General features: G+C 48.5%; 1 protein-coding gene and 1 long non-coding RNA gene across 2 annotated transcripts; one reads left to right on the plus strand and one right to left on the minus strand.

The window, feature by feature from the left end:
- Positions 1 to 1,595: 1,595 nt before the first annotated feature.
- Positions 1,596 to 21,586, plus strand: SLC35E1 (solute carrier family 35 member E1). Its single transcript, XM_058727582.1, has 6 exons — positions 1,596 to 2,064; positions 2,468 to 2,538; positions 4,094 to 4,231; positions 5,599 to 5,724; positions 17,564 to 17,809; positions 18,489 to 21,586. The coding sequence occupies exons 1-6, from the start codon at positions 1,644 to 1,646 to the stop codon at positions 18,717 to 18,719; spliced, it is 1,233 nt and encodes a 410-aa protein (XP_058583565.1). The 5' UTR covers positions 1,596 to 1,643; the 3' UTR covers positions 18,720 to 21,586.
- On the minus strand, positions 14,069 to 26,816 carry LOC131510439 (uncharacterized). Its single transcript, XR_009261057.1, has 2 exons — positions 26,549 to 26,816; positions 14,069 to 15,491 (listed from the first exon to the last, which is right to left on the minus strand). It is a non-coding gene; the product is annotated as an uncharacterized LOC131510439 (long non-coding RNA).
- Between the last annotated feature and the right edge of the window lie 5 nt (positions 26,817 to 26,821).

Below are 26,821 nucleotides of genomic sequence, written 5' to 3' on the forward strand. Positions count from 1 at the left end.
AGAGGCAGAGAGAGAGGGAGACACGGAATCCGAAACAGGCTCCACGCTCTGAGCTGTCGGCACAGAGCCAGACGCGGGACTCGAACTCACGAGTCGCGAGATCGTGACCTGAGCTGAAGTCGGACGCTTAACCGACTGAGCCACCCAGGCGCCCCTGATCACTTCTCTGCATGTGTCCGCATGTGGGAGATGAAAGTGCTTACCCCAGAGCTGTGAGGACTAAGTTAAATGATCAGAGTTTAAGCAACAAAACAAAACAAAAAAAAAAAAGAAAGGAAAGAAAAAAAAAGGCCATGTCAGAGAACTGTTTGCTATGGAGAAACTAGTTCCTTTCTAAGTCCACTGTGGCCTGTAATGTGGGCCAGCCTTGCTGCTGTGTGGACTTCTCCAGGAAGTGATTTGCTCTGTGACAAAGGGTCACAGCTGTGTAGGCACAGCTGTAAGATACTAGGGTACAGGTTGGCATCTTATGAGCATCTCCCTTTCTCAGACCTGGGCGTTAGGATGGGTCCCTGCTCCCTGCCCCCACCTGCAGGGACCACTTCCGAGTGTCCAGTAAGCCCAGGACAAACATAGTGCCTGCTTTGGGGAACACGGTTAAGCTGAGATTTCCCTCTCGCATATTGGAAATCATTGGGTTGCCACTTTATAATTTGCCAAGTAAGGACGTTGTAAAAGGGCAGCTTAACCCCCCATTTCCCGCCCCCACCCTCCCCGGAAAGTTCGTCAGTACGTGATGTTTGGAACACAAATCAGTCTTTCAGTATAGGAACATCTTGCTGAAAACACCATCCTGTTTCCTCTGCTAGGGTCTGGGGCTGCCCTAGCCTGGCCTTGGGCATCAGCGCTCAGGGCCTCGCACCTCTCCCTCCGGCAAGAGCTCTGGAGACAGGTGCCCAAGTAGACTACCACGGCCACAGCTCCCGAATGGGCCAGGGGACCTGAGCCAAGTCGCCTCCCCTCTCTGGGCTTCGGTCTGTCCGTCTGTGAAATGGGGATGGGGTAATTAATACCTACCGCGCAGCGCACGTCGCGGTGATTCTCAGAACGAGCTCCCAGAGACCGGGCTTGCCCCTCTATCGGAGTCCGGCCACGGGAGTCCGTTCCCGTGTTTTTGCAGAAAAAGGATGTAGCTTATGGAAAGCTTTCACAATTTGGTTTCTTTTCAGTAAAGACCTGCTCTTTTACCCTTGCTGTCCGCCGCCACTGCCTCCCGCCCATGAGGAATCTGGCCGAGGGGAGCCGATGTAGCGTGGACATCGAGGTTTGACCCCCGGCTGGATGGCCCGATCACAGACGCTGACGCGACAGGGTCTTTGCGCTCCTGCCCGTTCACTTCGAGACCTGGCTCCGGGTCCCCTAGGCCAACCCACCGGCGGGGAAACCCGGCAGCGGCCGGGCCAGGGTCCGCGTCCCCTCCTTCCGCTTCCGGGATAGGCCTGGCCCCGCCGGAAGCCCACCCGAGGGGCGGGGCCTGCGCCCGCTACGTGATGGCGGGCGCGTCGGCCGGCGCGAGGCGGTGACGCAAGGCAGCGGCGACCAGTGGAGAGCGGCGTTGGCCGGCGCGCCCGCCTCCACCCGGCCCCGCCCCCGCCCGGCGTCGGGCCGTCGGACGGGCGGGAAGAGGTGGCCGCTCGGGCAGGATGGCGGCGGCGGCGGCGGTGGGCGCGGGCGCGGGGGGCCCGGGAGCGGCGGGCGGCGGCGGCGGCGGGGCGCGCGAGGGCGCGCGGGTGGCGGCGCTGTGCCTCCTGTGGTACGCGCTGAGCGCGGGCGGTAACGTGGTCAACAAGGTGATCCTGAGCGCCTTCCCGTTCCCTGTGACCGTGTCGCTGTGCCACATCCTGGCGCTGTGCGCGGGGCTCCCGCCGCTGCTGCGCGCCTGGCGCGTGCCCCCCGCGCCGCCCGTCTCGGGCCCCGGGCCCGGCCCACATCCGTCTCCCGGCCCGCTGCTGCCGCCGCGCTTCTACCCGCGCTACGTGCTGCCACTCGCCTTCGGCAAGTACTTCGCGTCCGTGTCAGCGCACGTCAGCATCTGGAAGGTGCCGGTGTCCTACGCGCACACTGGTGGGTGCAGCGGCCGGCCTGGGGGGCGGCGGCCGGGACGCGCCGCCCGGGGTTTCGGCGCGTGGGTAGGAGTGCGCTGGCGGGGCTGCGCCCCGACGGCCTGGAATACCAGACCGAGAAGTCAACTTCTGTTGGCGAGGGGCTGGGGTCCAACGAGACTTTTAGCAGGGGAGCGACTCGCACAGGGGTCTAGGGGAGAGAAGTGGCTGGGAAGAGAGCTGGGAGCTGAGCAGGGCGGGTCGCAGCTATTGGGCTGCGGGGAAGCTCCCCGGAAAGAGAAGGGCCGAGGAGGCTTGAAGGGCTGCCAGGTGCTCCCATCGCACTAGTGGAGTTGGGACAGGGTCCCAGGGTGGGTTCTGGGACGGAGACGGCTCCCTGAGAGCCCCCTCGCCTCTCTTTGCAGTCAAGGCTACCATGCCCATCTGGGTGGTTCTCCTGTCCCGGATCATCATGAAGGAGAAGCAAAGCACCAAGGTAACCTGGGAGGGTTCTGGGCCGGTGGGGGCCCCAAGGTCTTCCTGGCTGGTGCCCAGCTGGTGACGTGGTCGCGGCTCCTGGCTTCCTGTCAAATCAGGAAGTCTGCTTAGAGGCTTCTGGTGGCCCTTTCACTAATGTTCTGTAATCACTTTGGAGGCAGTGGTGTGCAGTGTGTGTGCCCCCGAGTTGTCTCTGCCGTGTGGTCTTGGGGACACTCCTGTCCCTCTCAGGTCCAGCTTCCCTTCGTGTTTTGGTTCCCTCCCTGTGTGGTTGCTAGTGGGCGGTGACTCGGTCCCATCTCGGCCAGGCCCCACGTGCCCCTCCAGGGGGACCCGGAATGGAACATCTGACGTCTTGCTGGAACTCTCACAAAGTTTCACTTCTTCGCGAGTGACCGCAGCCAGGTTGGGGACTTCTGGGGTCCGAAGTGAGGTGCTAGTCAAAAGAGTGATTTTGGCAAAATCCAACAAAGTCTTCGAAATGAAAACAACCAGGAACTGTGAGTGTCTGGGACTGGAAACGAAAGCAACACGCAGAGCCTAGGACCGCATAAGGAAGATGCTTTGGGCACAATCCAGTGTCTGTTCAAGATGCCAAGCCTGGGTATTTCCTGGCTTGGGGCGAGAGGAGCTGTGGCTTCAGCCAGAGACGGCCTTGCTCCTTGTCCTTAAGTGGAAGTGCAACTCCTGTCGTCCCAGCTGGAATCCATTTCGTGCTGGACAGAGCGCCTCTTCTCTAGGTGGCTGGTTTCTGGCATCCTGTATTTTATGTAACTCGGAGTGGCGGTGCCCTGGATCGGCTTATAGAAATTGGGCCACTTCTGGCTGATTTTTTTGTTTCAGCCTCTTTTTTGTCTGTAAGACCTGGGTGTGCTCTGGAACCCGCCCCCAGGGTGATGTCAGGTGTGACTTGTCTCCCTGGGTCCAAGTTGCCTGGGAGGTGTGTAGCTTCATCACTCGATATCACGTCATGTTTATCAGGTTTCCCTGTCGTTCGGGACATTGTACCCAGCTTGGGCAAGGAGCCGGCACCTTCCACTGTGGGGAAGGACTGAGGAATGGCCTAGGCATGTAGGGACCCACCCTATGAGACAGATAAGGCAGGTGATTGTCATTCTTGATCGCAGGGGAAGAAGTGGGACTTAAAGGGAAAGGGGAGAGTCAAATAGCCTAATAGCCTGAGGCCCACAGCCAGCAGGGGGGCGGGGGGGGGGCTGGAATTCAGGTCCCCCAGTCCGGAACCCTTGTTCTGACCCTCTGGGGCGTTTGAGAGGGCCTTACACCACCTCCTAAAATTCCTGCAGTGCTTTTAAAGTGTCCTTTGTAGGAAAAGGGTGAGCTAGAGGTCCAAAATGGATCCCATTTCTCCAGAAGTTTGGAGCCATTTAGCCACCAGATCTCAGGAACCATCGCATACGCTCTGGGCCTTGTAAAGTTGGACCTTCCCTTTGGTGAGGGATGGGAGACCGAGGCTCTCCTCCAGGCCCAGGGGCGTGTGGGGGGCAGCCTGGCTCAGCCTCGGCCATCCGCCCCTCCTGCCCCCCTTCCCGCAGGTGTACTTGTCGCTCATCCCCATCATCAGCGGCGTCCTGCTGGCCACTGTCACCGAGTTGTCATTCGACATGTGGGGGCTCATCAGCGCCCTTGCTGCCACACTGTGCTTCTCGCTTCAGAATATTTTCTCCAAAAAGGTATTTGGGTACCGTCTGGGACATGCCTGGTGGTTTGCGGGTGCACAGGTGGGCGGCCTGTGAAAATGCGGTCAAGGAGGGATTCCCTTGGTGTTGAAACAAACAAAAATCCTGTGGCCCTTCTGCTGGTTTTGTATTTGTTTCGTTTTCTTAAGTAATTTGTTTCCTTTTATAAAATTAGCATATATTCAATGTGGAAAACTAGAGAAAAGCCTCCCCACCCCCCAAAAATCAGAAAACTTGTGTCAGGTACCATAGTGGGTGCTGGAGATGACTAATCAATAGAGACCTGCCCTGCGGCCAGGGATTTCCACGCTATTGAGCAAAATCACAGTACTTTCCCCTAAAGAACTACTGGGTTTTTTTTTTCTTTTAATGTTTATTATTTTTGAGAGAGAGAGAGTGCAAGCGGGAGAAGAGGAGAGAGAGAGAGAGAGAGAGAGAGAGAGAGAGAGAGAGAAGACACAGAATCCAAAGCAGGCTCCAGGCTCTGAGATGTCAGCACAGAACCTGACGTGGGGCTCAAACTCACCAACTGTGAGATCTTGACTGGAGCCGAAGACCAACACTTAACCCACCGAGCCACCCAGGTGCCCCAAAGAGAACTACTGTTAATGCTAGTAGGGGTCTTTTTCTGTACAGTTTTTAGAGTTGTGATATTATAGGTACGTTTCAGAATTGTGCTTTTGAAAAGTAAAATCAGTACATTTTCATTTACGATTACAACATTCTCCCATTTCATTAAAAATTACTGCTCTAGGGACACCTGGGTGGCTCAGTCAGTTGAGCATCTGACTTTGGCTCAGGTCATGATCTCACGGTTCGTGAGTTCCAGCCCCACATCAGGCTCGCTGCTGTCAACCTAGTAGTGCAGAGCCAGCTTCTGATCCTCTGTCCCCTGCTCTCTGCCCCTCCCCCACTCACGCTCTCTCAAAAATAAGTATTTAAGAAAAAAACTATCTTTGTCCAACCATTCATTATAAGGAACGCAGCAACAGACATCTTTGTGTGTGCAGGTTTTCTGTCTCGAGTTATTTCCGTACGTTGTTGGGTCGGAGCATATGAGATATTTATGGCTGCTGATAGACCTTGCCTGGTTGCATTCTGGAATGCGCATGAGCGATTTAGACATAAACCAGTAGAATTTCAGAGTGCCTGTTTCACTACAGCTTTACCAGTTTTGAGTGTTGGTGTTTTTCACTCTCAGTCCCTCATATTTGTCTTGGGCACGGGCTGTGTGTCTCATCATAGGGCACTGGTAGGTTCGGTGGTCAAGGTCAGACGTCAGGGCTTATGTATAGTCACTGTGTTTGGGGCCTGGGTAACTGGAGCCCTTCTTGCCATGTTAAGAGGTTTTCTCTTTTCAGGTGTTAAGAGATTCACGGATCCACCATCTCCGGCTGCTGAACATCTTGGGCTGCCACGCTGTCTTCTTTATGATCCCCACGTGGGTCCTGGTGGACCTTTCAGCTTTCCTGGTCAGCAGCGACCTGGTGAGTTGGCCGGTGCCACGGACACACCCTTTTCTTAACGAGTTCCAAACCAGTTGCTTTGCCGGGCAGTTACACCTGTGTTGACTTTGGGACATTCGGGGCCCCTGGCAGCCAGCCAGCCCTCTTAAGGCTCAGCTTTGTCATGATGCAGTTTTCGTGCAGTCGAGGAAGTCGTCTTCCTTTGCACTTCCTCCTCCAGCGCGCTGGATCTCAGGTGTTGATGGCTGCTTCATTTGTGCCAATGGCATCAGGAAGGAAAATGCCAGCACGGGCGACTTTCCTGTCCTGACAGTCTGGCTCAGATCTCACTTTGACTTGTCAAAACTGTGTTTGCATAGCTTGATTCCTCTCTTGTTGTCATCTCCGTCCGTACTTCCTTTACTCTGGGTGTGTGCGGAGCTCTCTGAGCACCAGCGTGAAGCTTCCCACCACGTGCAGGGCCAGCCTCCAGACGGTTCACTGGAAGCTAAGCAAGTGAAAAAATAAATAAAAAAGAAACTAAGCAGATGACAGTGATAAGGAGGAGGTAGGCGTGGTTTCTTCAAAGCCGGAGTTCCAGAGAGGGTAAGAGAGGGTAGTAAATTTTATTAGGGCTTAATGAGGCCCGATAGAGTTCTTGGCATTGGTCTTCAACCCTCAGCACTGCCTGGAGACATAGTGCACGTTATTTCCATTTTCCAGATGAGGAAAGTGGCTCTGTTCTCACTTCCTTTCCATATTGATTAGCTGTAATTTTTCTGTAAAGAGCTTTCCATCATCACTCAGGACTAGTGTGTTACTTTCAACTACACGAAAAGCAGTTCAGTGCTTTTCTTTCATTTTTTTCTTAATTACCAATTTTTAGAGAACACTTCTTAGCTTACTGTAAATGTTAACCAGTGAATGGGGGGGGGTGTTTTTTGTGGGAGGGGTAAAGGAAGGTCCTTTTATATATTCTTTTTTTTTTTTCAACATCTTTGTGGACGCCTGTGTCAGTTGCACATCTTAACACTTTTTCTATTCGGATTATCCTGTCTCGGCCAACGGAGTCCTTCCCACTGGCTCCCTGTCCTTCTGACAGCACAGGTCAGCCTTTGGTAGCTTTTGGTCCAGCAGGATGTTGTTTCCCATATCGTGCCTCTCCTGTTCCAGACTTGCAGTCAGCCGCTCCTTCGAGAGTCCGGGTTGCTTGTGGTAGAGAGCGCTGCTGAGAGAGACAGGCCGTGGTGCTCACCGCTGTTCGGTTGTCATTGCTTTTAAGTCTTTGTGGTAAAAAACTAGGAAAGCCCTGTTGGGGCAGAGGGGAGAGTTCATTCCAGTTCATCGCAATGTAACATGACAGGATTCGTCACGGCTGTGATTTTTAAGTGTACATCTTTTCGGGTACGCTTGATTCCTTCCCGTAATTACTCACGTACAAGATTCCACTGTATGCACACATAATCGCTTCAGAGTGAAAATGCCCACGGGCCAGCTGCGGACAGGATTCTGAGTTTAAGGTTTCTTTGCCGGTCTTCTTTGTCCTTAGGACATGTCCCGTTAAAGATGCACAGTTGGAATGCTGTGTTCTAAGGGCACTGGAAATAATTGTTTTCACAATGTGCCTGTGTCACCAGCTCGTCCGGTTGGGTTCTTTTACTTCCATCTGTTTTCCATTTGTGGCATTGCTTTCCTCCCCCCGCCCCCCAACACTGAATTTGTCAGATACCTTTATATTTCCAAAGCCAAATGAGATGAGGAGGTTTTTTCAAAGAAGTCTGGCTTCAGGGGCGCCTGGGTGGCTCTGTGGGTTATACGTCCAGTCTTGATTTCAGCTCACGTCATGATCTCAGGGCGTGGAGCTCTGTGCCGGGTGTGGAGCCTCCTTAAGATTCTCTCCATCTCCCTCTCGCCTTCCCCTCCTCACAAGCACGCACTCCCCACCCCCGCCAAAATAAATAAATAAAATAAAAACAAAAAATAAAAATATTAAGAAACAAAAAACCCCAAGAAGTCTGGCTTCAGTCCCTATCACCTCCTGCTTTCTTGTCCCTCCCCTGGAGTTCTTCATCGCTATGCTCTTGGTTTATTCTTTCAGGGTTTCTTTTTGCAGGTATAAACACATCTGTATATATTCCTTTCTCCTCCTTACACAGAAAGTGACTTTTTAGGTAGAAAGGAGCACTTTGCTATTTTCCCTCAGTGATATTTCCTGGGGATCGATTATTCCCTATTGACATATTTAGGTCTTTCTCATTCTTTTTATTGGCTGCAGATACTGCTGGTGGGTTTCGTGTCAGTTCTCTTACTACGTCCTGTGACAACTCCTTAGTGTCTCTGTATACATGCACACAAACACGTGCTTCCAGGCTCGGCTCTAGTAACTTTGCTTGTATTTGCATTCAGGACACGTTTTAGTTTTATTCCAGTGATTACCTTGTTTGTAATACCTTTAGTGACCTGTTCTCTTTGTCGAGCCCATACATATTTTTTACCTTGATGGGGTCCTCGTACACTCCAACAGTTTTCCGGGGAGCACTCTGTATTTGACAGTGCTGGGGTGTGAAGGCAGGGCCCCTACCTATCTGGGCTCCCCCTCCCTGCCCTGTGTCTCTGGCACGGACGCCGGGTGACGTGGCCCCATCCCAGTGCTGTGCTTCGTGGCGGTACAGGGAGAAGGATCAGGTAGGAGAGCATCACCTGGAGTCTGCCGCTCGCCGTGTCACCAGGATTCAAAGGCTGTGTGTGGTGGGTAATTCTGCACACGGGCAGCCCCACTGCTGACAGCTTGACCGAAGCCAGGCAGGGATCACCAGACTCCGAAGCAGGCGGCCTGGTTTTAAAGCTTTTATAAGATGAGTGAAGCAGCTATTTGAGAACAGAAAAGTAAATGGCAGTGGACAGGCTGGGGTTGAAGACCAGATTTCAAATTACCACTGAGTCAGCAGTTTGCTTTTCTTTTCTTCCTTTTTTTTTTTTTTTATTTTTATTTTTTAAATGTTTTTATTTTTGAGACAGAGAGAGACAGACTATGAGCATGGGAGGGGCAGAGAGAGAGGGAGACACAGAATCCAAAGCAGGCTCCAGGCTCTGAGCCGTCAGCACAGAGCCCAATGCGGGGCTTGAACCCACGGACTGTGAGATCATGAGCTGAGCCGAAGTTGGACACTTAACCGACTGAGCCACCCAGGCACCCCTCTTTTCTTTTTTTTAAGTTTATTTATTTTGAGAGAGAGAGAGCGAGAGTGAGTAGGGCAGGAGCAGAGAGAGGGAGAGACAGAATCCCAAGTAGACTCCCTGCCGTCAGTGAAGAGCCTGACATGGGGCTCGAACTCATGAACCGTGAGATCATGTCCCAAGCCGAGATCAAGAGTCAGATGCTTAACTGACTGAGCCACCCAGGTGCCCCTCAGTTTGTCTTTCTTTTGCCTCCTGTACCTTCAGCCTTAACTCGCAGCCCCGGGTGCTGCACATGGTGAGAACAGAGCGAGACACCCTCTACTTCTGGATCAGGGAATAGGAAAGGGGGTTCCTGATGCTCAGGGTAGGGGAAATGCCCTTCTGGCTTTTTCTGTTATTTTTGTTTCTTTGTTCTCCTGTGTCCCGGGCCCCTGGCAATCCTGTGGCAATGGTAGCAGCAGGGTCCCACAGCACCTGAGATGCTGAGTGAGGGCAGCCTCCCTCTGCGGTCAGAGTGGGATTAGCCCCCACTGTGTATTTTTCTCTTTTAATCAGCCCACTGCTTGGTCCCAAGTAGAGGTACAGTTGTGGGAAGGCCATAGTGTAGAGCGGGATAACTGTGCCCCAGCCCTTTGACTAGAGGACTGGTTCCTAGGGGAACCCTAGGCCACGGTCAGTACCAGGGAGATCGTGGAGGAGGAGGAACTTGGGAAAGTGACCTCAGAAACACCATGAAATCCTAGGCTCACCCCCGAGCTGTACATGTGAGGATCTGGCCCTAATAGCACACCAAAGACTGACACTGAATTATGAGGTAGACTGCTGCCCACATCCCAGACTGATTGCTGGGTAGCGCACACTCAGGATGGAGCCGCGTACTGCTGGAGAGGCTTTGGAAACACAACTGACATTGGAACCAACACCCCCAGAAGGCTTGTCAAGCTTGTAGCCTGAACCCAACTGAGTCTGCTAAAACAAAATTCTGTATCAACGTTCTGTAGAGGATTTAAGTAAGACCTACAGTCTTACAATATCCTAAACGTCGAGAATATAATCCAAAATTACTAGGCATATGAGGAACCAGGGAAATTTCAAGTCCCTTCTCATAGAAGACAATTAACAGATGCCAACACTGAGATGACACAGATCTTGGAATTATTGAACAGCGACTATTTTTTTTTAAGTTTATTTATTTTGAGAGAGAGCACGAGCGGGCAAGTGGGGGAGGGACAGAGAGAGGGAGAGAGAGAATCTCAGGCAGGCTCTGCACTATCATTGTAAAGCCCGATGCAGGTCTCAAACCCACAAACCCACAAACCCACAAACCTCAGATCATGACCTGAGCCAAAGTCAGATGCTTAACCAACTGAACCACCTAGGCGCCCCTGAAAAATGTCTTAAAAAAAAAAAAGTATTTACTTTTGAGATAGAGAAAGCGCCAGCTGGGAAGGGGCAGAGAGACAGGGAGACAGGAACTGAAGTGGGCTGCACACTGACAACAGAAAGCCCGATGCAGAGCTCAAATTCATGAGGTGTGAGATCATGACCTCAGCCGAAGTCAGACACTTAGCCAACAGAGTCACCCAGGCACCCCCTGAACAATGACTTTAAAGCAGTGATTATAATCATGCCCCAAAAGGTAACGTGAATTCTCTGGAGACAAATGTAAAGAATGAAAGGCAGAAGAACCAAATGGAAATTTTGGAAATTCAGAAAGAGTAGCTTAAAAACTCAGTGGATGTGTTCAGTAGTAGAATGGAAATGACAAAGGAAAGGGTCAGTAACTCAAAGATAGATCAATAGAAATTATCCAGCTTGACCCACAGAGAGAAAAAAAAGATTAAAATACAAACAAGCAAAAAATCTGGAAGCAGCCAGAGAAAAATGATGCATTACTTACAGAACAGTGGTTTGAATGACTGTGGATTTCTCATTAGAAACCATGAACACCAGAAAGAGGTGAAATAACATTTTTAAAGTACTGAAACTAAGAACTAGCAACACATAGTTTTATATCCAGTGAATACAGAACCTCCAGAACCAATAGAACTATAAAAAAAAAAAAACCCACCAAGCAAAAAGATAATATCAGCAACCAACTGGGTATCTCACTGACATTTGTAGAACATTTTACCCAACAACAGTGTAATAGACATTCTTTCCAGGTATTCATGGAACATTCACCAAGAGAAACCATATTCTGTGTCATAAAACAAACTTTAACAAAAAATCTGAAAACATATAGGGGTGCCTGGGTGGCTCAGTTGGTTAAGTGTTGACTTTTGATCTCGGCTCAGGTCACAATCTCATGATTTGTGGGTTTAAGCCCCGTATCGGGCTTTGTGCTGACAGCACGGAGCCTGCTTGGGATTCTCTGTCTCCCTCTCTCTCTTTCTGCCCCTACCCCACCTGTTCTCTCTCTCTCTTCTCTCTCTCTCTATAAATAAATTAAAAAAAAAAAAGATACAAAAACATACAAAGTATCTTCTTTGACAGCAGTAACAGGAAAATCTCCACAAACATTTAGAAATTAAGTAACACGTTTCTAAATGATGCAGGGCCCAAGAGGAAGCCTCAAGGGAAATAAAAAATATTTTCAACTGAAGCAAAACAGAAAAGAAGACATTACAAACACCAAGAGTGAAAGAGGGAATATCACTATAGACCTCACAGACATTAAAATGATAGAGATATTACTGACTATTCTATATACAGCATAGATGAAATAGACCAATTCTTCATAAACCACAAACTATCAAAACTCACCTACCCAAGATGAACTAGATAACCTAAATAGTCCTATAGCTTTTTTTTTTTTTTTTAATTTTTTGATGTTTTATTTTTATTTTTGAGAGAGAGAGGGAGACACAGAATCCAAGGCAGGCTCCAGGCTCTGAGCTGTCAGCACAGAGCCCTATGTGGGGCTCAAACTCACGAACCGTGAGATCATGACCTGAGCCAAAGTCAGACACTTAACCAACTGAGCCACCCAGGCACCCCAGTACTCCTATAGCTTTTAAGGAAATTGAATTCATAGGTTCAAACTTTCTAAAAAGAAATCATCAGGCCCAGCTGGTTTCACTGGCAAATTCTACCAGACATTTAAGAAAAAATAAATATCGATTCTACACAGTCTCCTCCAGAAAACAGAAGACAGGGGAATGCTTTGGGCCATATAACAAAACCAGTATTTCTCATGGACGTTGGGGCAAAAGTTAACAGAATATTAGTAGGGGCACCTGGGTGCCTCAGTTGGCTGAACATCCAACTCTTGATTTCAGCTCAGATCGTGATTCCAGGGACATGGGATCAAGCCCCACATCGGGCTCTGTGCCAAGCATGGAGCCTACTTAAGATTCATTCTCTCTGTCTCTCTCGCTCGCTTGCTCTCCCCATTCCCCCCACTCACATTCTCTGTCTGTCTAAAAATTAAAAAAAATAAAAAAATATTTTTAAAAGCCCCAAATACTAGTAAATCGAATGTAGCAATGTATAAAAAGCATAATACACTATGACAAAATGGGATTTAAATCAAGAATGCAAGGCTAATTCAATATTTGAAAATCAGTGTAATCTCTAACAGTTTAACAAAGAAAATCACTTATTCATTTCAACTGATACAGAAAAGGCATCTGACAAAACCCAACATCATTCATGAAGATAAACACAACTAGGGGCGCCTGGATGGCTCAGTTGGTTGAGCATCCGACTCTTGGTTTTAGCATCCGACTCTTGATCTATGTAAGATCAAGCCCGGAGTCGCAGATCCCACTTAAGATTTTCTTCCTCCTCCTCTGCCCCTCCCCGACTCATGCATGCACATGCATGCTCTCTCTCAAAATAAAATAAATAAAATACAAAGTCAACAAACTAGAAATAGAAGGAAACTTCCTCAACCTGATTTTTTTTTACATGAAAGCTGATTCTTACGTCAACAGCCATTCTTTAAACATGAACATGCATATAGAATATTCTGCACACACATCACAGTTTTTAACATTAACGGTTAAACACACAACCTACATCCTTATGAAAATAGTCAAAATGCAAACATAAAACAAAAGTCTTACTAATTTTTAAAAAGTTTGTGTTGGGTCCCATTTGTACAACATAATTAATTTAGACGTTTTCATTTTGGCTGTACATGAAAAAAGCAGCCAGTTGAAAATAAAGTCATTGAGGGTTTTTAAATAGCAGAATAGGCAGTTTTGCCATGCAGGAGAAACAATGTTAAATATTAGTTTTCCCAAAAAATCCACATTTAAAAATATTTAGTTCAAGTCACAGAATTTTTCTCAGTAGAGACCTCAATGTGATGCATAATTAGCTGCCTTAGATGGCCCATTTGAAAGGACGGTGTCCCTTCCCCAGTATAACGTTACTGATTTTGGCACAGAAAAGAAGTCTTAAGTATGAGAACATGATAAAAAAAAGATGGAAGAGAACAGAGGAAAGAAAGAAACAGCAAGAAAGAGTACATGAGCTAGTAGTCGCAATCACTGAAAACTGCATTCTCAGCCACTGCAGAATACTAACACCATGATGAAAGATTGGAGGTTTTTCCTGCTAAATTCAAGAATAATTTCAGGATGTTCATGCTCAACATGTTTATTCCACATCATACTTGACATCCTGGCCAGTGCAATAAGACAAGAAAAAGAAATAAATAGATTTGAAAGGAAGAAATAAAATTCTAACCAGTAAAACCTTGTTCTTTAGTATTAATTATAAATAATTGCTTGAATTTTAACTTCAGTTTTTCTCCTTGGAAAAGCTGGTAATGAAGAAAAGTTGAGATCCATTAATCTACACAGGCATACCTTGTTTTATCGCACTTAGCTTTATCACACTTCGCAGATACTCCATTTTTTACAAATTGAAGGTTTGTGGCAACCTCACATCAAGGAAATCTGTTGGTGCCGTTTTCCCAACAGCATTTGCTCACTGTGTCTTTGTGTCATGTTTTAGTAATCTTTGCAATCTTAAAAACTTCTTAATTGTTACTGCATTTGTTATGGTGATCTATGATGAGTGATTATGACTGACTGAAAGCTCAGGTGATGGTTGGCATTTGGGAGTAATAAAGTTCTGTACATTTAATTAAGGCGTACCCCTTTTTTAAGACATAATGCTATTGCACATTTAATAGTCTACAGTATAAATATAACTCCTATACGCACTGAGAAACAAAAAAAATTCACTTGACTTGCTTTATCGCAATATTTCCTTTATTGCAGTGGTCTGTAAGTGAACCTGCAATATTGCGAAGATATATGCCTGTATATCTGTGTGTGTGTGTGTGAGAGTGTGCGCGCGCGTGTGGATAGATAGGTATTCAGTTTTTTTAACCTTAAAGCTGATTGGAATATTTACGTAGATAGGCAGACAAACTGGAATAGTCAAAATAAGTCTAAGAAAGAATAAACTTGGAGGAATCACGTTATTTAAAGACTTAGTATTAAGGTACAGGTACTGGTTAAGGGGGAGACACATAAATCAGTGGAGCAGAATCGTGTGCAACTAAATGCACACAAATTTGGGTAATTGATTTTTGACAAAGATTCAAAAGCAATCACAGGGCAAAGGGTAGTTTAACAAACGGTGTTGGAACAACTGGACATCGATAAGGAAAAATCTGAGCCTTGACTTAGACCTCACACATTACAGAAAACTTAACTCATAATGTATTCTAGACTTAAATGTAATGATAACCTTTAGGGGAAAAGAAACACACATACAGGAGAAAAATCTTCATCATGACTTGGGATTAGTTCTTAAGACATTCCACCAAAAGCAAAGTCCATAAAGAAAAAATTGGTAAATGGAGTCTCATTAAAATTTAAAACTTTTGCTCTGTGAAGACACTACTAAGTGAAAGAAAAGATAGACTCCCAACTGGGAGAAAATATTTGCAAATGACGTACTAACAGAGAACTTGTGTTTTGAATATATAAAGAACTCTCAAAACTCAATAGCAAGATCACAACTTGCTTAAAAATGGGCAAAGGACTTGAACAGACTTTTTCCCATTGGGACTGTCTAGATGGCATGTAAATAGGCAAGTAAAAATATGCTCAACATCATTAGGCACTAGAGAGAAACAGAACCATAATAAGATCCACCTCATACCTATTAGAATGGCTGTAATAATTAAAAAAATACAATGCCATGTTTGTCAAGGATAAGGCACAGCTAGAATTCTTATATGTTGTTGGAGTAAATACAGAGTGGTACAACCATTCTAGAAAACATTTGGGAGTTTCTTCTGAAGTTAAACATACGCTAATCGTATGACCCAGCAATCTCACATGTGGGTGTTAACTTTAGAGAAATGAAACTCAAGTTCACACAAATGTTTATAGCAACTCCACTCATGACCTCATGACCACCAAAAACTGGACACAACCCAGATGTCCTTCAACAAGCGAGTGAATAAAAAATGAAACAAGCCCACTTTGGCACTTCCATACAACGGAGAGTTGCTTGGCAATGAAAAAGGTCATCAGCTGTTGTTCCTTATGACAGCTTGGGTGGATGTCACAGGCATTATTGCTGAGTGAAAGCAGCCTGTCTGAGAAAGTTCCATCCTGTATCATTCCAGTTCTAGGATCGTCTCTAAAAGGACAAACCTAGAGGGAAGGAGAACACACCGTTAGTTTACCTGGATTGGGGAAGGGGATTCATACCAAGAGGCCTGGGAGGGTGTTTCGGGGTGAGGGAGTGGTTCTGAATCCTGATTGTGTGGGGAAGAAACACTTGACTGGTATCAGTTTTTTTTAAAAGCTGGATTGACTGGGTTCCTTTTCTGAGAAATAGGGATCTAGGCAAGCTGGCTGGCTCATAAAAACAGCTTATAAGACCATGTCGGTCATCTCAGGAAAGGACTCGGGAGTGAACAGGTCAGCTTGCCACAGAAGCATGCTGGTGGGCTCACGTGCCTTACAGGGGCTGTTCCAACGAGGGGCAAAAGTCAGAGTGACCGTGAGGTCACCTAAGTGTATCTTGCTGCCCTTTGAGAGGACCTTGTGATCCCTCTCTCTCTCTGAGGGTGGTGGAGATGGAATCAGGTGGCCATTCTAAGACCGTTCCAGCTCCCATGCTGGCAGGCCACTAAATGCCACCTTCCTGGAGGGACCCAGCTGTGTCCAGTACCAATGTGGCTTGAGGACTGGGATGCAGAGAGGAGGTGCCACCGCGCAGCTTTGCTGGCTTTGCTACCTTCACTGAGCCACACTAGGTCTTGAGGGTGCTCTGCCCTTGGAGCACGGGGACGTGGGGATTGTCCCAGCACTCCAGACGAGGTCAGACACTGCAGAGGTGGACAGCCTGGAGCTGTGCGTGGCTGGTGTACTGTCTCCTGGGGCCCTTCCCCTGGCCGCCCTGCCCTGTAGCAGCCTCTTGGTGCCCCTTGGTTCCTCAGGACTGGTACCGAGGTAGGACTGTGGGAGGTGGGGAGGCATAGGAGTGGTGCCACATGCCTTCCGGTATCCAGCTCTGAATAGATGTCCGTAAATGTTCAGCACTGGGCATTCCCAGCCGCCTGGCGGGGGCAGCCCCCCACCTAATTCTCAGCTGCTGCCTGTTCTGGGATCAACCCAGTCTCAGGGGGATGGGTGGGGGAAGGGGGTTCTGTGGTCCAGATGTCTGTTAGTTGTGAGTTCTTAACTTCTGGGCCCCCTTGATCAGAGTGCCTCATTCCAGAGAGGGTCAGATGATAACTAAAGTTTTTGAGAACATCTCGTGTTTGGCTTGGGACTGTTTTAAAGCACTTTCACGGCCATGAACCCTTTTGATTGTCCCCCCAGCAGCACTGTGTGGGCTCAGCAGGGTCAGTGTCTTCTGTCGCACAGAGGAAGAAAGTGTGACTTGAAAGGTCAGGTGGCTGGAGGTGAAGGGCGGGGAGGAGGGGGGGTGGTTCTCAGTAACAGGGCAGACCCAGGGCTTCTTGCTTCTAGCCTGGGACTCTTGTATTACTAGGTTCTGTGCATACTCAGGGGCTGCCTTCCCAGGGCCTCCCTGTCCTACAGAACGTGTCATGTCTGCCACAGTCTGAATGTGTTCCCCCCACTCAAATTTCTATGTTGAAACCCAGCCCCTCAAATGATGGTATGAGGAGGTGAGGCCCTCGTCAGACAGGGTCGGTTGGCCTTATAAAATGAGACCCAGTGAGTTCTCGCCCCTTCCACCACATGAGGGCACCGTGAGAAGACCCCACCTATGAACTGGGAAGCTCACACAAGACACTGAGTCTCTTTGATCTTGAACTTCCTGGCTTCCCGAACGGTGAGAAATAAATGTCTATTGTTTATACCCCCCACCCGCCCATGGCATTTTGTTATAGCAGCTCAGTTGGACTGAGACAGTGTCCAGTAAGCAGACCTTGCTCTGCTAACCCCACAGCTCCCAGTCCTCACTGTCTGGGACAAGGGAAGCTCCAGTTCACCTCGTGCTCTCCACCCTTGGGGCTCTTGGAGCCTCCCTGTCCTCAGCAGCAACGGAGTGGATTATTGCTGTGCCTGCATGCAGTGTCGTGAGGGTCAGAGGTTGCGCAGATCAGGCACCTGTTATTACACGGCAACACACAGCTGGAACTGCTCCCCGCCTAGACGCTGACCCCAGTAAGCCACTTTGTGCCTCTCCCCCACTTCTGCCAGGGCCAGCATGTGACCCCAGTGCTGTTCTTGTTTTCTCGTCTCTGTAGACCTATGTGTCCCAGTGGCCCTGGACGCTCCTGCTCCTGGCTGTCAGCGGCTTCTGTAACTTTGCCCAGAATGTCATTGCCTTCAGCATCCTCAACCTCATCAGCCCTCTGAGCTACTCCGTTGCCAATGCCACCAAGAGAATCATGGTCATCACGGTGTCCTTGATCATGCTGCAAAACCCAGTCACCAGCACCAACGTCCTAGGCATGATGACAGCCATCCTGGGGGTCTTTCTGTATAACAAAGTGAGTCTGAGGTGGGGTGGGGTGTCCCCTCGATACCCAAGGAGGCACCAAGAGTCAGTGGAGGGGAGGGGCGCCTGGGTGGCGCAGTCGGTTAAGCGTCCCACTTCAGCCAGGTCACGATCTCGCGGTCCGTGAGTTCGAGCCCCGCGTCAGGCTCTGGGCTGATGGCTCGGAGCCTGGAGCCTGTTTCCGATTCTGTGTCTCCTTCTCTCTCTGCCCCTCCCCCGTTCATGCTCTGTCTCTCTCTGTCCCAAAAAAAAAAAAAAAAAAAAAAAAGAGTCAGTGGAGGGGAGAAGAAAGGGCCTCACCCTGAGCCAAGAGGCTGGGGTTCCAGCTCCCAGCTTTGTGGCTGACTGGTTTATGGTGTTGGTGTGGCCCTTCCTAGCCCGGCTTTCCTTTTCCTGTGTAGATTATTCTGGGTCCGTGCCATACTCCAGCTGTGGCTTTTGGGTCTGTGGAGACTCTGTCAGGGATCTCACGGTCTCCTCAAGAAGACCGTGTTCAGTCCAGTGTAAAGACACAGATGGCTCACAGGGAGGGCTGGCCATGCCTGAGCCCTGCTAGGGCCAGTGCTTCGGTGGCGCCTTGAAGGGCTGCTCGGATGCCCGTTGCTCCTCTGTCCTGTGCACATGTCCTGGGGAAGGAGCCAGTTGTCTCACTGACTCTCTTGATCTTGCAGACCAAGTACGATGCCAATCAGCAAGCCCGGAAGCACCTCCTCCCTGTCACAACGGGGGACCTGAGCAGTAAGGAACATCACCGGAGCCCCCTGGAAAAACCCCACAATGGCATCCTCTTCCCCCAGCACGGGGACTATCAGTATGGCCGCAACAACATCTTAACAGATCACTTCCAGTACAGTCGGCAGAGCTACCCAAACTCATACAGTTTGAACCGTTATGACGTGTAGAGTGTAGAGGGCAGGGTGGTACCTGTGTGACTCCTTCCCCCACTCCCTAGCAGTACCAGAAACTTCTGACAACCAGTGAATGTACAACCCAGCCGAGGGGACGGTGCACAACCATCAGAAGACCCTGGGCTTCCCAGCCCCTTGGGGGCAGCAGGACGCTGCCCTGCAGTAAGGGCCACCGCCCTCAAGCTCCCGTGTTCCAGGCCCTTTCTTCCTGGAGTCTGTCATCCGAGGGCTGTGTTGCTGTGGAGATCTTGGCCAGGTTTTTACCTTTCTGTGTGGACTTCTTCCCCAAGTCATGTATTTGAGAGTTCTCATTCTGCTTTCCAGATAGTATTTCCAGGTAACTCTCCGGAGAGGCGGGATCACTGTGGATGCAGACCTCCCCGAGCAGGCAAGAGGGGGTTCCCGGGGGCCAAGGAAAGGACAGTAGGATGGTGCTGGAGAATGACAAACTAGCTGCTTCAATTCCGCTGCTCAGATAGGCCAAGGGCCGAGGCAGGCATGGAGCAGAGGGGTACTAATTAAAAGCATCTCCAGCAACATAGATGGACCCAGTTTCCGACCAACCCCTTGGCCGTTTGCAGTTACTGGCAGATCTTCCAAAGAGAAAAGCTACTGCAATTAGCCTTGAATTCTTGGAGCCTAATTCTTTGACCTGCAAGTCAGAGTCAGTCTATGTCCAGATCCAGAGGGAAGGGCAGCTGCTGTCTCCTGTGCCCTCTCTTTCCTAGCCAGAGCAGGGCATCTCTCCTTGCTGGGGACAGCAAAGGGGGAGTGGCTGAGGGGCTGTCAGAGCATTAGGAAATCACGTTCAGTGTTTCAAGCTTTGTTTTTGTAATATTCGTTTTGTCTTTTCTGATGAGTCTTCGCTTCTGTGACGACTTAGTAGGATGTTTGGTGGGGAGATGTTAACTTGATGAGGATCTTGCATTTTTCTAGGGAATATTTTGCAGTTGTGTGTGTTTACGCCATTGTCTCCTATGGGGGGTGGGGCGCATGAGGACTGGCTTATAGATTGAAAACGCTTTTGTTCTTAAATGTTTAAAAACAAGAAAAACTCCTTCTGGTGATGCGTGTCTTGATACATTTCAGCATTAGTAGGAAGCGCTGAAGTTTCTGAAGCTCCTAATGGCCCCAGCCGCCGAAAGCAGAATGAATCAAGAATGTCATCTCAACAGTTTGTGTAATAGATGAGACCACAGCACTTTGATTCCATGACCTGATCTGGTGGGGTGTCTGCGTTAGGATCGGAACCATGTCCTGGTGAAGGGGAGAAGCGGTGAGCACCAAGCTAGGATTTGGGTTTGGATAAATCACGTATCAGGAAAATGATGTGGCCCCAGCAGATAGCCCATGTGCCGAGGTTCAGGTCAGGGTCTCCATCTTTCCTAGCGTCACAAGAGGATGCTGTCCTCGCAGAGGGGACCGCTGGCTCAGCTGCTGGGGTCCCTGGTGATGTCTGCCTTCCTTCGGGGCTGTGCCCAACCTCTTGAACAGGCACTCGGAGGAGGGCGCAGGTGGGACAGTGGGTCACCCTTTATGTCTTGGTGAGACATTTCCCCGTCTGAGGGAGTACCATAGCTTATGATGGACTCCTGGTTTGGTTATTTTTGTCAGCTTATGAGTGGGCTGTTCCTGGAGGTCACCCGGTCCCCTTGTGGCTGGAGTTTAGGCACCACCAGCCTCAGGTCCCTGTGTGTTCACGTGTCGTTCACTTTCTTTGTAGTTATTTTGGTTGGCCCCAAGTTTTGAGACGGTTGCTGTGTAAAACGGGAAGGGGAAATCTGAAGGGCATTTGTGAAAAGAGTTTGCTAAGTGTCTTCACAGAGGCATTACAGTCTGTAGCTGAACTTTTCTCACTGGTGACTAGCAACAAATGGGGGTAATTCTGCACCACAAAGATACTGTGGTAGTTGTTTTTATGATTATAGTGACTGAGTCCTTGAACAGATAATTGAACTCCAAAATGAACTGTGTGTCTTTTCAGGTTTAATGAAATTTATGATGTTGCTAAAATTTGTATATTGTCTCCCTTTTCCAATGCAAGATCTGCTGGCGAGGGGAACGGACTGGTTTTATTACGGTTTATAAATTAATAAATGGGGTATTTAATTCTGTACATAAATCTGCAGCAAGTACATACACTGGAATGAATGAGACAATCATATTAGACCAAATCATCCGATCAAAAGACAAAGACATACTTTTGAGACTTGAAGGTTCAGAGCTGACACTGACCTCCTGAAGGCCAGTTTTCCAGCCACTTTGGCCCTGGCCTACCACCCCCGCCCACTCCCACATTCCCATTTGCAGCTCTGTTCCCCTCTCCCTCTCCCTTGCTGGGGTTTGTGGCAGGAAATTAATCTACCCATCCATTGTGTGGTCTTGCCTAGGACACTAACTCGAACCCAACTCCTTCATCTTACAGAAGGGGAAACTGAGGCTCAGAGGGCATTTTCGAATAGTGTTTGTTCACTATTTTGAGACTTGGTGTGGACTTTTTAAGCACCTTATTTTAAGTCATTCGTTATAGGGAAAATCAAACCCCTATTACAAAGGAGAGAAACCAAACATGTTGAAGTGAAGAAGCACTTGGGATTTCTCAATTTTGCTGTGTATTTGGTATACATCATGCAACAGGCCCTTTATTGTTGCTGGGATACAACCAGACCCGGGTAACTTAAGGTATAACAGCCTTAAGGGGATAGAACATTAAATTATTAAAGGAACTGAAAATTGTGAATTCTTTTTTTTCAGTGGTCACCTGTTTTCAAGAATTAAATGCTATAGACTTCTGTGGGATTGATACTGTGTGTATATTCATTGATGGCATTTACCAAAAATAAACGATGGTCTCCAGGGAATCATGACTGGTCCTAATTTGTCAGTGAGGGTCTGAGTGACCCTGTCTTCAGTGTGCCCGGCAACAAAACTTGTAAGAGATAGAACGAACCAACTTGATTCTCACATCTGAGTAAACTGCAACTTTTTTCCCTGAGCCAAAGATGAGGACATGTGATGTGTGAATTTATGACATGGGAGAATAAAACCAGAGACACAGCTCAGCAGTTAATGACATGCCTTTATTGAACAAAATAACACGGAAAACCCAAGAACGTGTAGCAGCTGTGCTCATGGAGCGTATTTTTGAGGAATAATGGCTAATAGTGAGACCTGCTCCACGCCTAACAGTGGTGGATTTTCCCCACACAATCCTTACAAGGTTTATTAACCTTATTTTACAGATGAAAATGAGGCTTGAGGGGGTTATCACACAGGAAGTCTGCCTCCAAAGCCCATCCCCCCCCCCATATTAACTCAGAAACCCATTAGCTACAGAATTTCCTTCAGCCACAGTTGAAGAGTAGGAGTTTCTGCTACAACTGCCCACATCCTTTTAATTCATAATCCTTTTGTTCACTGATTTACTGAACACTTCATTTGAGTCAAGTACAGGAAACAGATGCCTAGGCCTCAGAGCACGCTTGGCTTAATTTGTAGATGTGTAACTAAGTTAAGTAGCATATAGAGGCTATACTGGAGATACGGAAAACGGTAAGGAAAGTACAGGATAATTATTTGAGGGGAATGGAATGGAAATGTTTGCCTCATTACACTTACAATCCTCAGGTTATTTTACTTGCATGTTTTATATTATACACATCTCATTTAACCATCAGAACCCAAGAGGGAGATACTGGCACCATTTTCCAGGGAAGTGGAAACAAAGCCCATGGACCAAGCCGGGAATCCAGGAGTGTCTGACTCCAAGCCAGGGCCCTTTGCCCGGCAGAGCGGCCGAGATAAAGTGAGCGGTTTTGTTTTTCCTCACCTTTGTCACGTATTCGCCATGAGAGGAGGTGATGTCCTCAGGGGTGTGTCCTCTCGTTCCAGTTGTGTGGGCCATGCTGCCACCGTAAGACCTTGACGGAGCCCTCCTGTCTGGGCGACCTGGTGGCTTGGCAGTCCACCACTGCAGCTGCAACGGGGCCTCCAGAGGCTCTGCCCCAGGATGGAGTTGCTGCCTCACAACTCAAGACCTGGTCCTACGGAGAATAACAGCTCATGCTGCATGCGGCCCTGTTGTTCAGACGCTAGTCTCAACTCCTACCTGGGACTGAACACTCCAGGGACTGGAATACTCCCATTTATCTATCTCCCCAGGGCAACTCCTTTGTGACCAGAGGCTGGCTCGGTGACAAGATCAGGCCCTGAGGAGTGCTGCTCCCTCAAAGACTGGATAGGACCTTCTCTGTTCCCACATCATTCCTCCTGCTGTGGCTTCAGCTAGTTGACCACACGGGGTTCAGTTACTGTAGGAAACGAGATTGACAGTAACACCAAGCTTTGGCTTTATTGAGACTACACGTCTGGATGGGCATTAGACTTCCTTAGTCACCCGCCACTTTTTTAATAACAATTTTTATTGTCTATGTATTTTTCAGCTTGAAAAAAATTGTTAAAGCTAAAAAATATCTATACTATACAGACATCAAAAAGAATGAGTTAAGGGTGTCTGGGTGGCTCAGTCAGTTAAGCGTCCAATTCTTGGTTTTGGCTCCAGTCACGATCTTAAGGTTGTGAGATAGAGCACCGAGTTGCTCATGCTCTGTCTCTCTCTGTCCCAAAAATAAATAAAAAACGTTGGAGCACCGAGTTGGGCTCTGCCCTGCCCCCACTTGTGTTCTCACTCTCAAAATAAATAAACTTAAAAAAAAAAAAAAAAAAGAGAATGAGCTAGATCTGTGTGTGAAGGAAACAATTTCCAAGATATATGGATATATAAATGTGCTTGTGAATACACAGTATGGTTCTGGAAAGACACACAAAAGACAACACAGCAGTTGCCTGTGGGAAGGGTATATATGCGTCTTTTTTTTTTTTTTTAATGTTTGTTTATTTTTGAGAGAGAGCAAACAGGGGAGGGGCAGAGAGAGAGGGAGACACAGAATCAGAGGCAGGCTCCAGGCTCTGAGCTGTCAGAGCGCGACACAGGGCTCGAACCCACAGACCACGAGATCATGACCTGAGCCAAAGGCGGATGCTTAACCGACTGTGCCACTCAGGCGCCCTGTTATATACATGTTTCTTTCAAAACATGCCATATGCATATTATTTTATAACCCGCTTTTAAAAAATATGCCATGGGTGCCTGGGTGCCTCAGTCAGTTGAGCATCCAACTTCAGCTCAGCTCATGATCTCACAGTTTGTGAGTTCAAGCCCCGCACTGGGCGCTCTGCACTTGGTGCAAGAACCTGCTTTGGATCTTCTGTCTCCCTCTCTCTGCCTCTCCCCTGCTCACGCACTCTCTCAAAATAAATAAACATTTAAAAAAAAAAAAAAAAGTATGCCAGAAACATTTCCTCATGTTATTAAATATCCTCTTGATTTCGTGCGTCTGTGTACACACATTCTATTGAGGGAATGTGCTGTAATTAACCGATCCCTACTGCTGCACATTTAAACACCATTTTATGGGATAACTTTGCAGTGCACAGCATAGCACATACTTCTGATTTGGGATAAATCCTTCACAGTGTGTTTGCAGATCAAAGCAGGTATGCATATGGCTTTAGACATTTTTCCATTCTGCTTCTTGGGGTGGGCGGGAGGGGTCTGTTCAAGTTCATCTCGCCCAGGAGTATGCATTTTACTGGTTTCCTTAAGAGTTGTTTCTAGGTTCTTGAGACCATCGGTGCAGCAGCCTCTGCTTTTGGCAACTCGACTGCTTTCTTTTGACCAGTGGATTCTCATTTGGCCCACTGAAAGGAGTCTGCGTGAGGCCGCCTGATGCTTAAGTGTTCAGTTTCAGATAAATGGCATTTTAAACACTAAGAAATTAATGTAGTGGGGCGCTTGGGTGGCTCAGCCAGTTGAGCATCTGACTTTGGCTCAGGTCATGATCTCATGGTTCGTGAGTTTGTGAGTTCGAGCCCCACATCGGGCTTGCTGCTGTCAGCCTGTCAGCACCACAAGTGTCAGAGCCACTTCAGATCCTCTGTCCTCCCCCCCGCCCCTCCCCCGAAAAAACAAAATATTAAAACTAAAAAAAATAAATGTAGGGACGCCTGGGTGCTCAGTTGGTTAAGCATCTGACTTGATTTCAGCTCAGGTCATGATCTCACGGTTTATGGGTTTGAGTACCACTGACAGTGTGGAGCCTATTTGGGATTCTCTCTTTCCCTCTCTCTCTGTCCCTCCCCTCCTCCCTCTCTGTCTCTCTCTCAAAATAAATAAACTTAAAAAAAATGACTGTATAAAAGTGGTCACAGGTTTACATAATCATTTGAGGGGACAGTTGAGCATTATCAGTATTAAATGTGCACATCCTACACTAAATCATTTTAACAGTGGCCTAAAAGTGGAATCAATCAAAGAGGCTCCATAGAGTCTGGCTTGAATAAATTATTGTACACCCACATCACACTGTCCTGAGCAGTCACGAGAAATGACCATACAGATTCGTTAACCTGTCTTGGCTCACAGATCCTGTTAAGACTCTAAAAGAACACTGTGTATCTTTAACTCACGAAAACACATATAGGTACAACAGCGTGCTATCTCTGAATTCCACCCGTGGCGGATCACAAATTAAAACCCTGATGGAGATCTTTACTGGCACCTGCAGCCCCCGGATTACTGGGCTTTATACTGAACAGACCAACATCCGTGCTCCCTTTGCCTGGTGTGGTCACACAGCTTGCTGCAGAGTAGGATCTCAGTGCAAACCTCACTTCCCAGGGGCAGGCCATACCCCCCTCCCTCATCAAGGTCTCGGTACCCAGCTGTTTTCCTTAATAACACTGTTGGAATGACGTATTTGTCTACTGATTTATAGGTCTCTGCCCCTCCTCGGCTGCCTGCTCAGGAGAGCAGAGTTCAGGCATCACTGGGACATCACAAGCCACGTTCAGCCTGCTTTTCCGTGAACCAAGAATAGTCTCTACTAGGGAACATCTGCAATCAACTCATGCCAGGGAAGACCAACTTAGAACCGCCAAAAAAAGCATTCTATTTTTCTCAGCAGACCTGTATTTTAAAAACTGCTTAATCATTACATTCTGAATACCACCAATAAAAAAATGTTAGGGACGTCTTCTCTTTGATTACGCAAGTACCTACATAATATGCTCCGTTTTGCCTCTTGGCCCACAGAGCCTAAAATATTTGCTATCTGGCCCTTTATAGAGAAAGTTTGCCAATTCCTGGCCTAGAGCAGTATCTGACATACAGGAGATAATCCATGAGCGTCAGATGGCGAAATTTGTAACCGAAAAGTATCTAAAATATATGGACGCTTATTTGCACAGAAAAAATAGGGACGTAGAGCCAACCAAGCGTTAATGGCAAATCTCAAGAAGGTCGGATGGCCGGGACGTCCAGTCTACGTTCGCTAACGTTTACGGCTGCTGCTTTTATCTTTCCCCACCATCAGCACGCGTTCGCTTCCTCATCATCTGAGAAGGAATGTGCATCTTTCAGGAAGGCGCCGAGCCCACTGGGCGCGCAGTCTAGAAGGCCGGGCACCCGCAGGTCGTGGGCGCTCGTTCCACGCCGCTTGAATGACTGCACGGAAACCACGCGAGCCCCAAGGGGACGCAGTCTGAGGCCGGCGAGGGTGGCGTAGGTCCCCCGCCCCAAAGTCTTCCTTACCAAACCGTTGGGTCGAGCGAAAGAAACTGAGCGGAAGAATCTTGTGAAGTTCAACAAGCCCAGTTCCATCCCCGCCAAGCCCGTCGCCTCCCGGTTCTAACGCCCGGGAAGATGTGACCGGCGTCACGGTCCGGGAGCCTCCCGGACGCACCTCACCTCGTAGTCTTCTCACCGCAGCCTCGCGAGAAGGAAACACAGGCTTTGACCGGCGCAGGGACTCCCCAGGCAGCTGTCCAGCGGAGCACGCAACCTGCCAGGCCCTCCAGCTGCGACGCCGGCTCGGGAGAACGCCGCGGCGGCGGGTAACGGTAGTCCGCGCCTTTCCCCACGTTCCGGGGCGGAGCGCGACAGCGGCCCACTCCGCGCAAGCGCGGGAAGGCCCCTGCGCGTGCGCATCACTAGCGACCAGTATCGCGCGGCTTCTTCCCGCCCGCCTTCTGCCCTC

This window comes from Neofelis nebulosa, chromosome 4, assembly GCF_028018385.1.
Source record: "Neofelis nebulosa isolate mNeoNeb1 chromosome 4, mNeoNeb1.pri, whole genome shotgun sequence".
Classification (NCBI taxonomy): domain Eukaryota; kingdom Metazoa; phylum Chordata; class Mammalia; order Carnivora; family Felidae; genus Neofelis; species Neofelis nebulosa.

Excerpts from the sequence above, each read along its gene's own strand:
- SLC35E1 (XM_058727582.1), top strand. The coding sequence starts at position 1,644 with ATGGCGGCGGCGGCGGCGGTGGGCGCGGGCGCGGGGGGCCCGGGAGCG. Across the intron at positions 2,539-4,093 it reads AGGAGAAGCAAAGCACCAAG|GTGTACTTGTCGCTCATCCC; the intron begins GTAACCTGGGAG and ends CCCTTCCCGCAG. Across the intron at positions 5,725-17,563 it reads TCCTGGTCAGCAGCGACCTG|ACCTATGTGTCCCAGTGGCC; the intron begins GTGAGTTGGCCG and ends TCGTCTCTGTAG.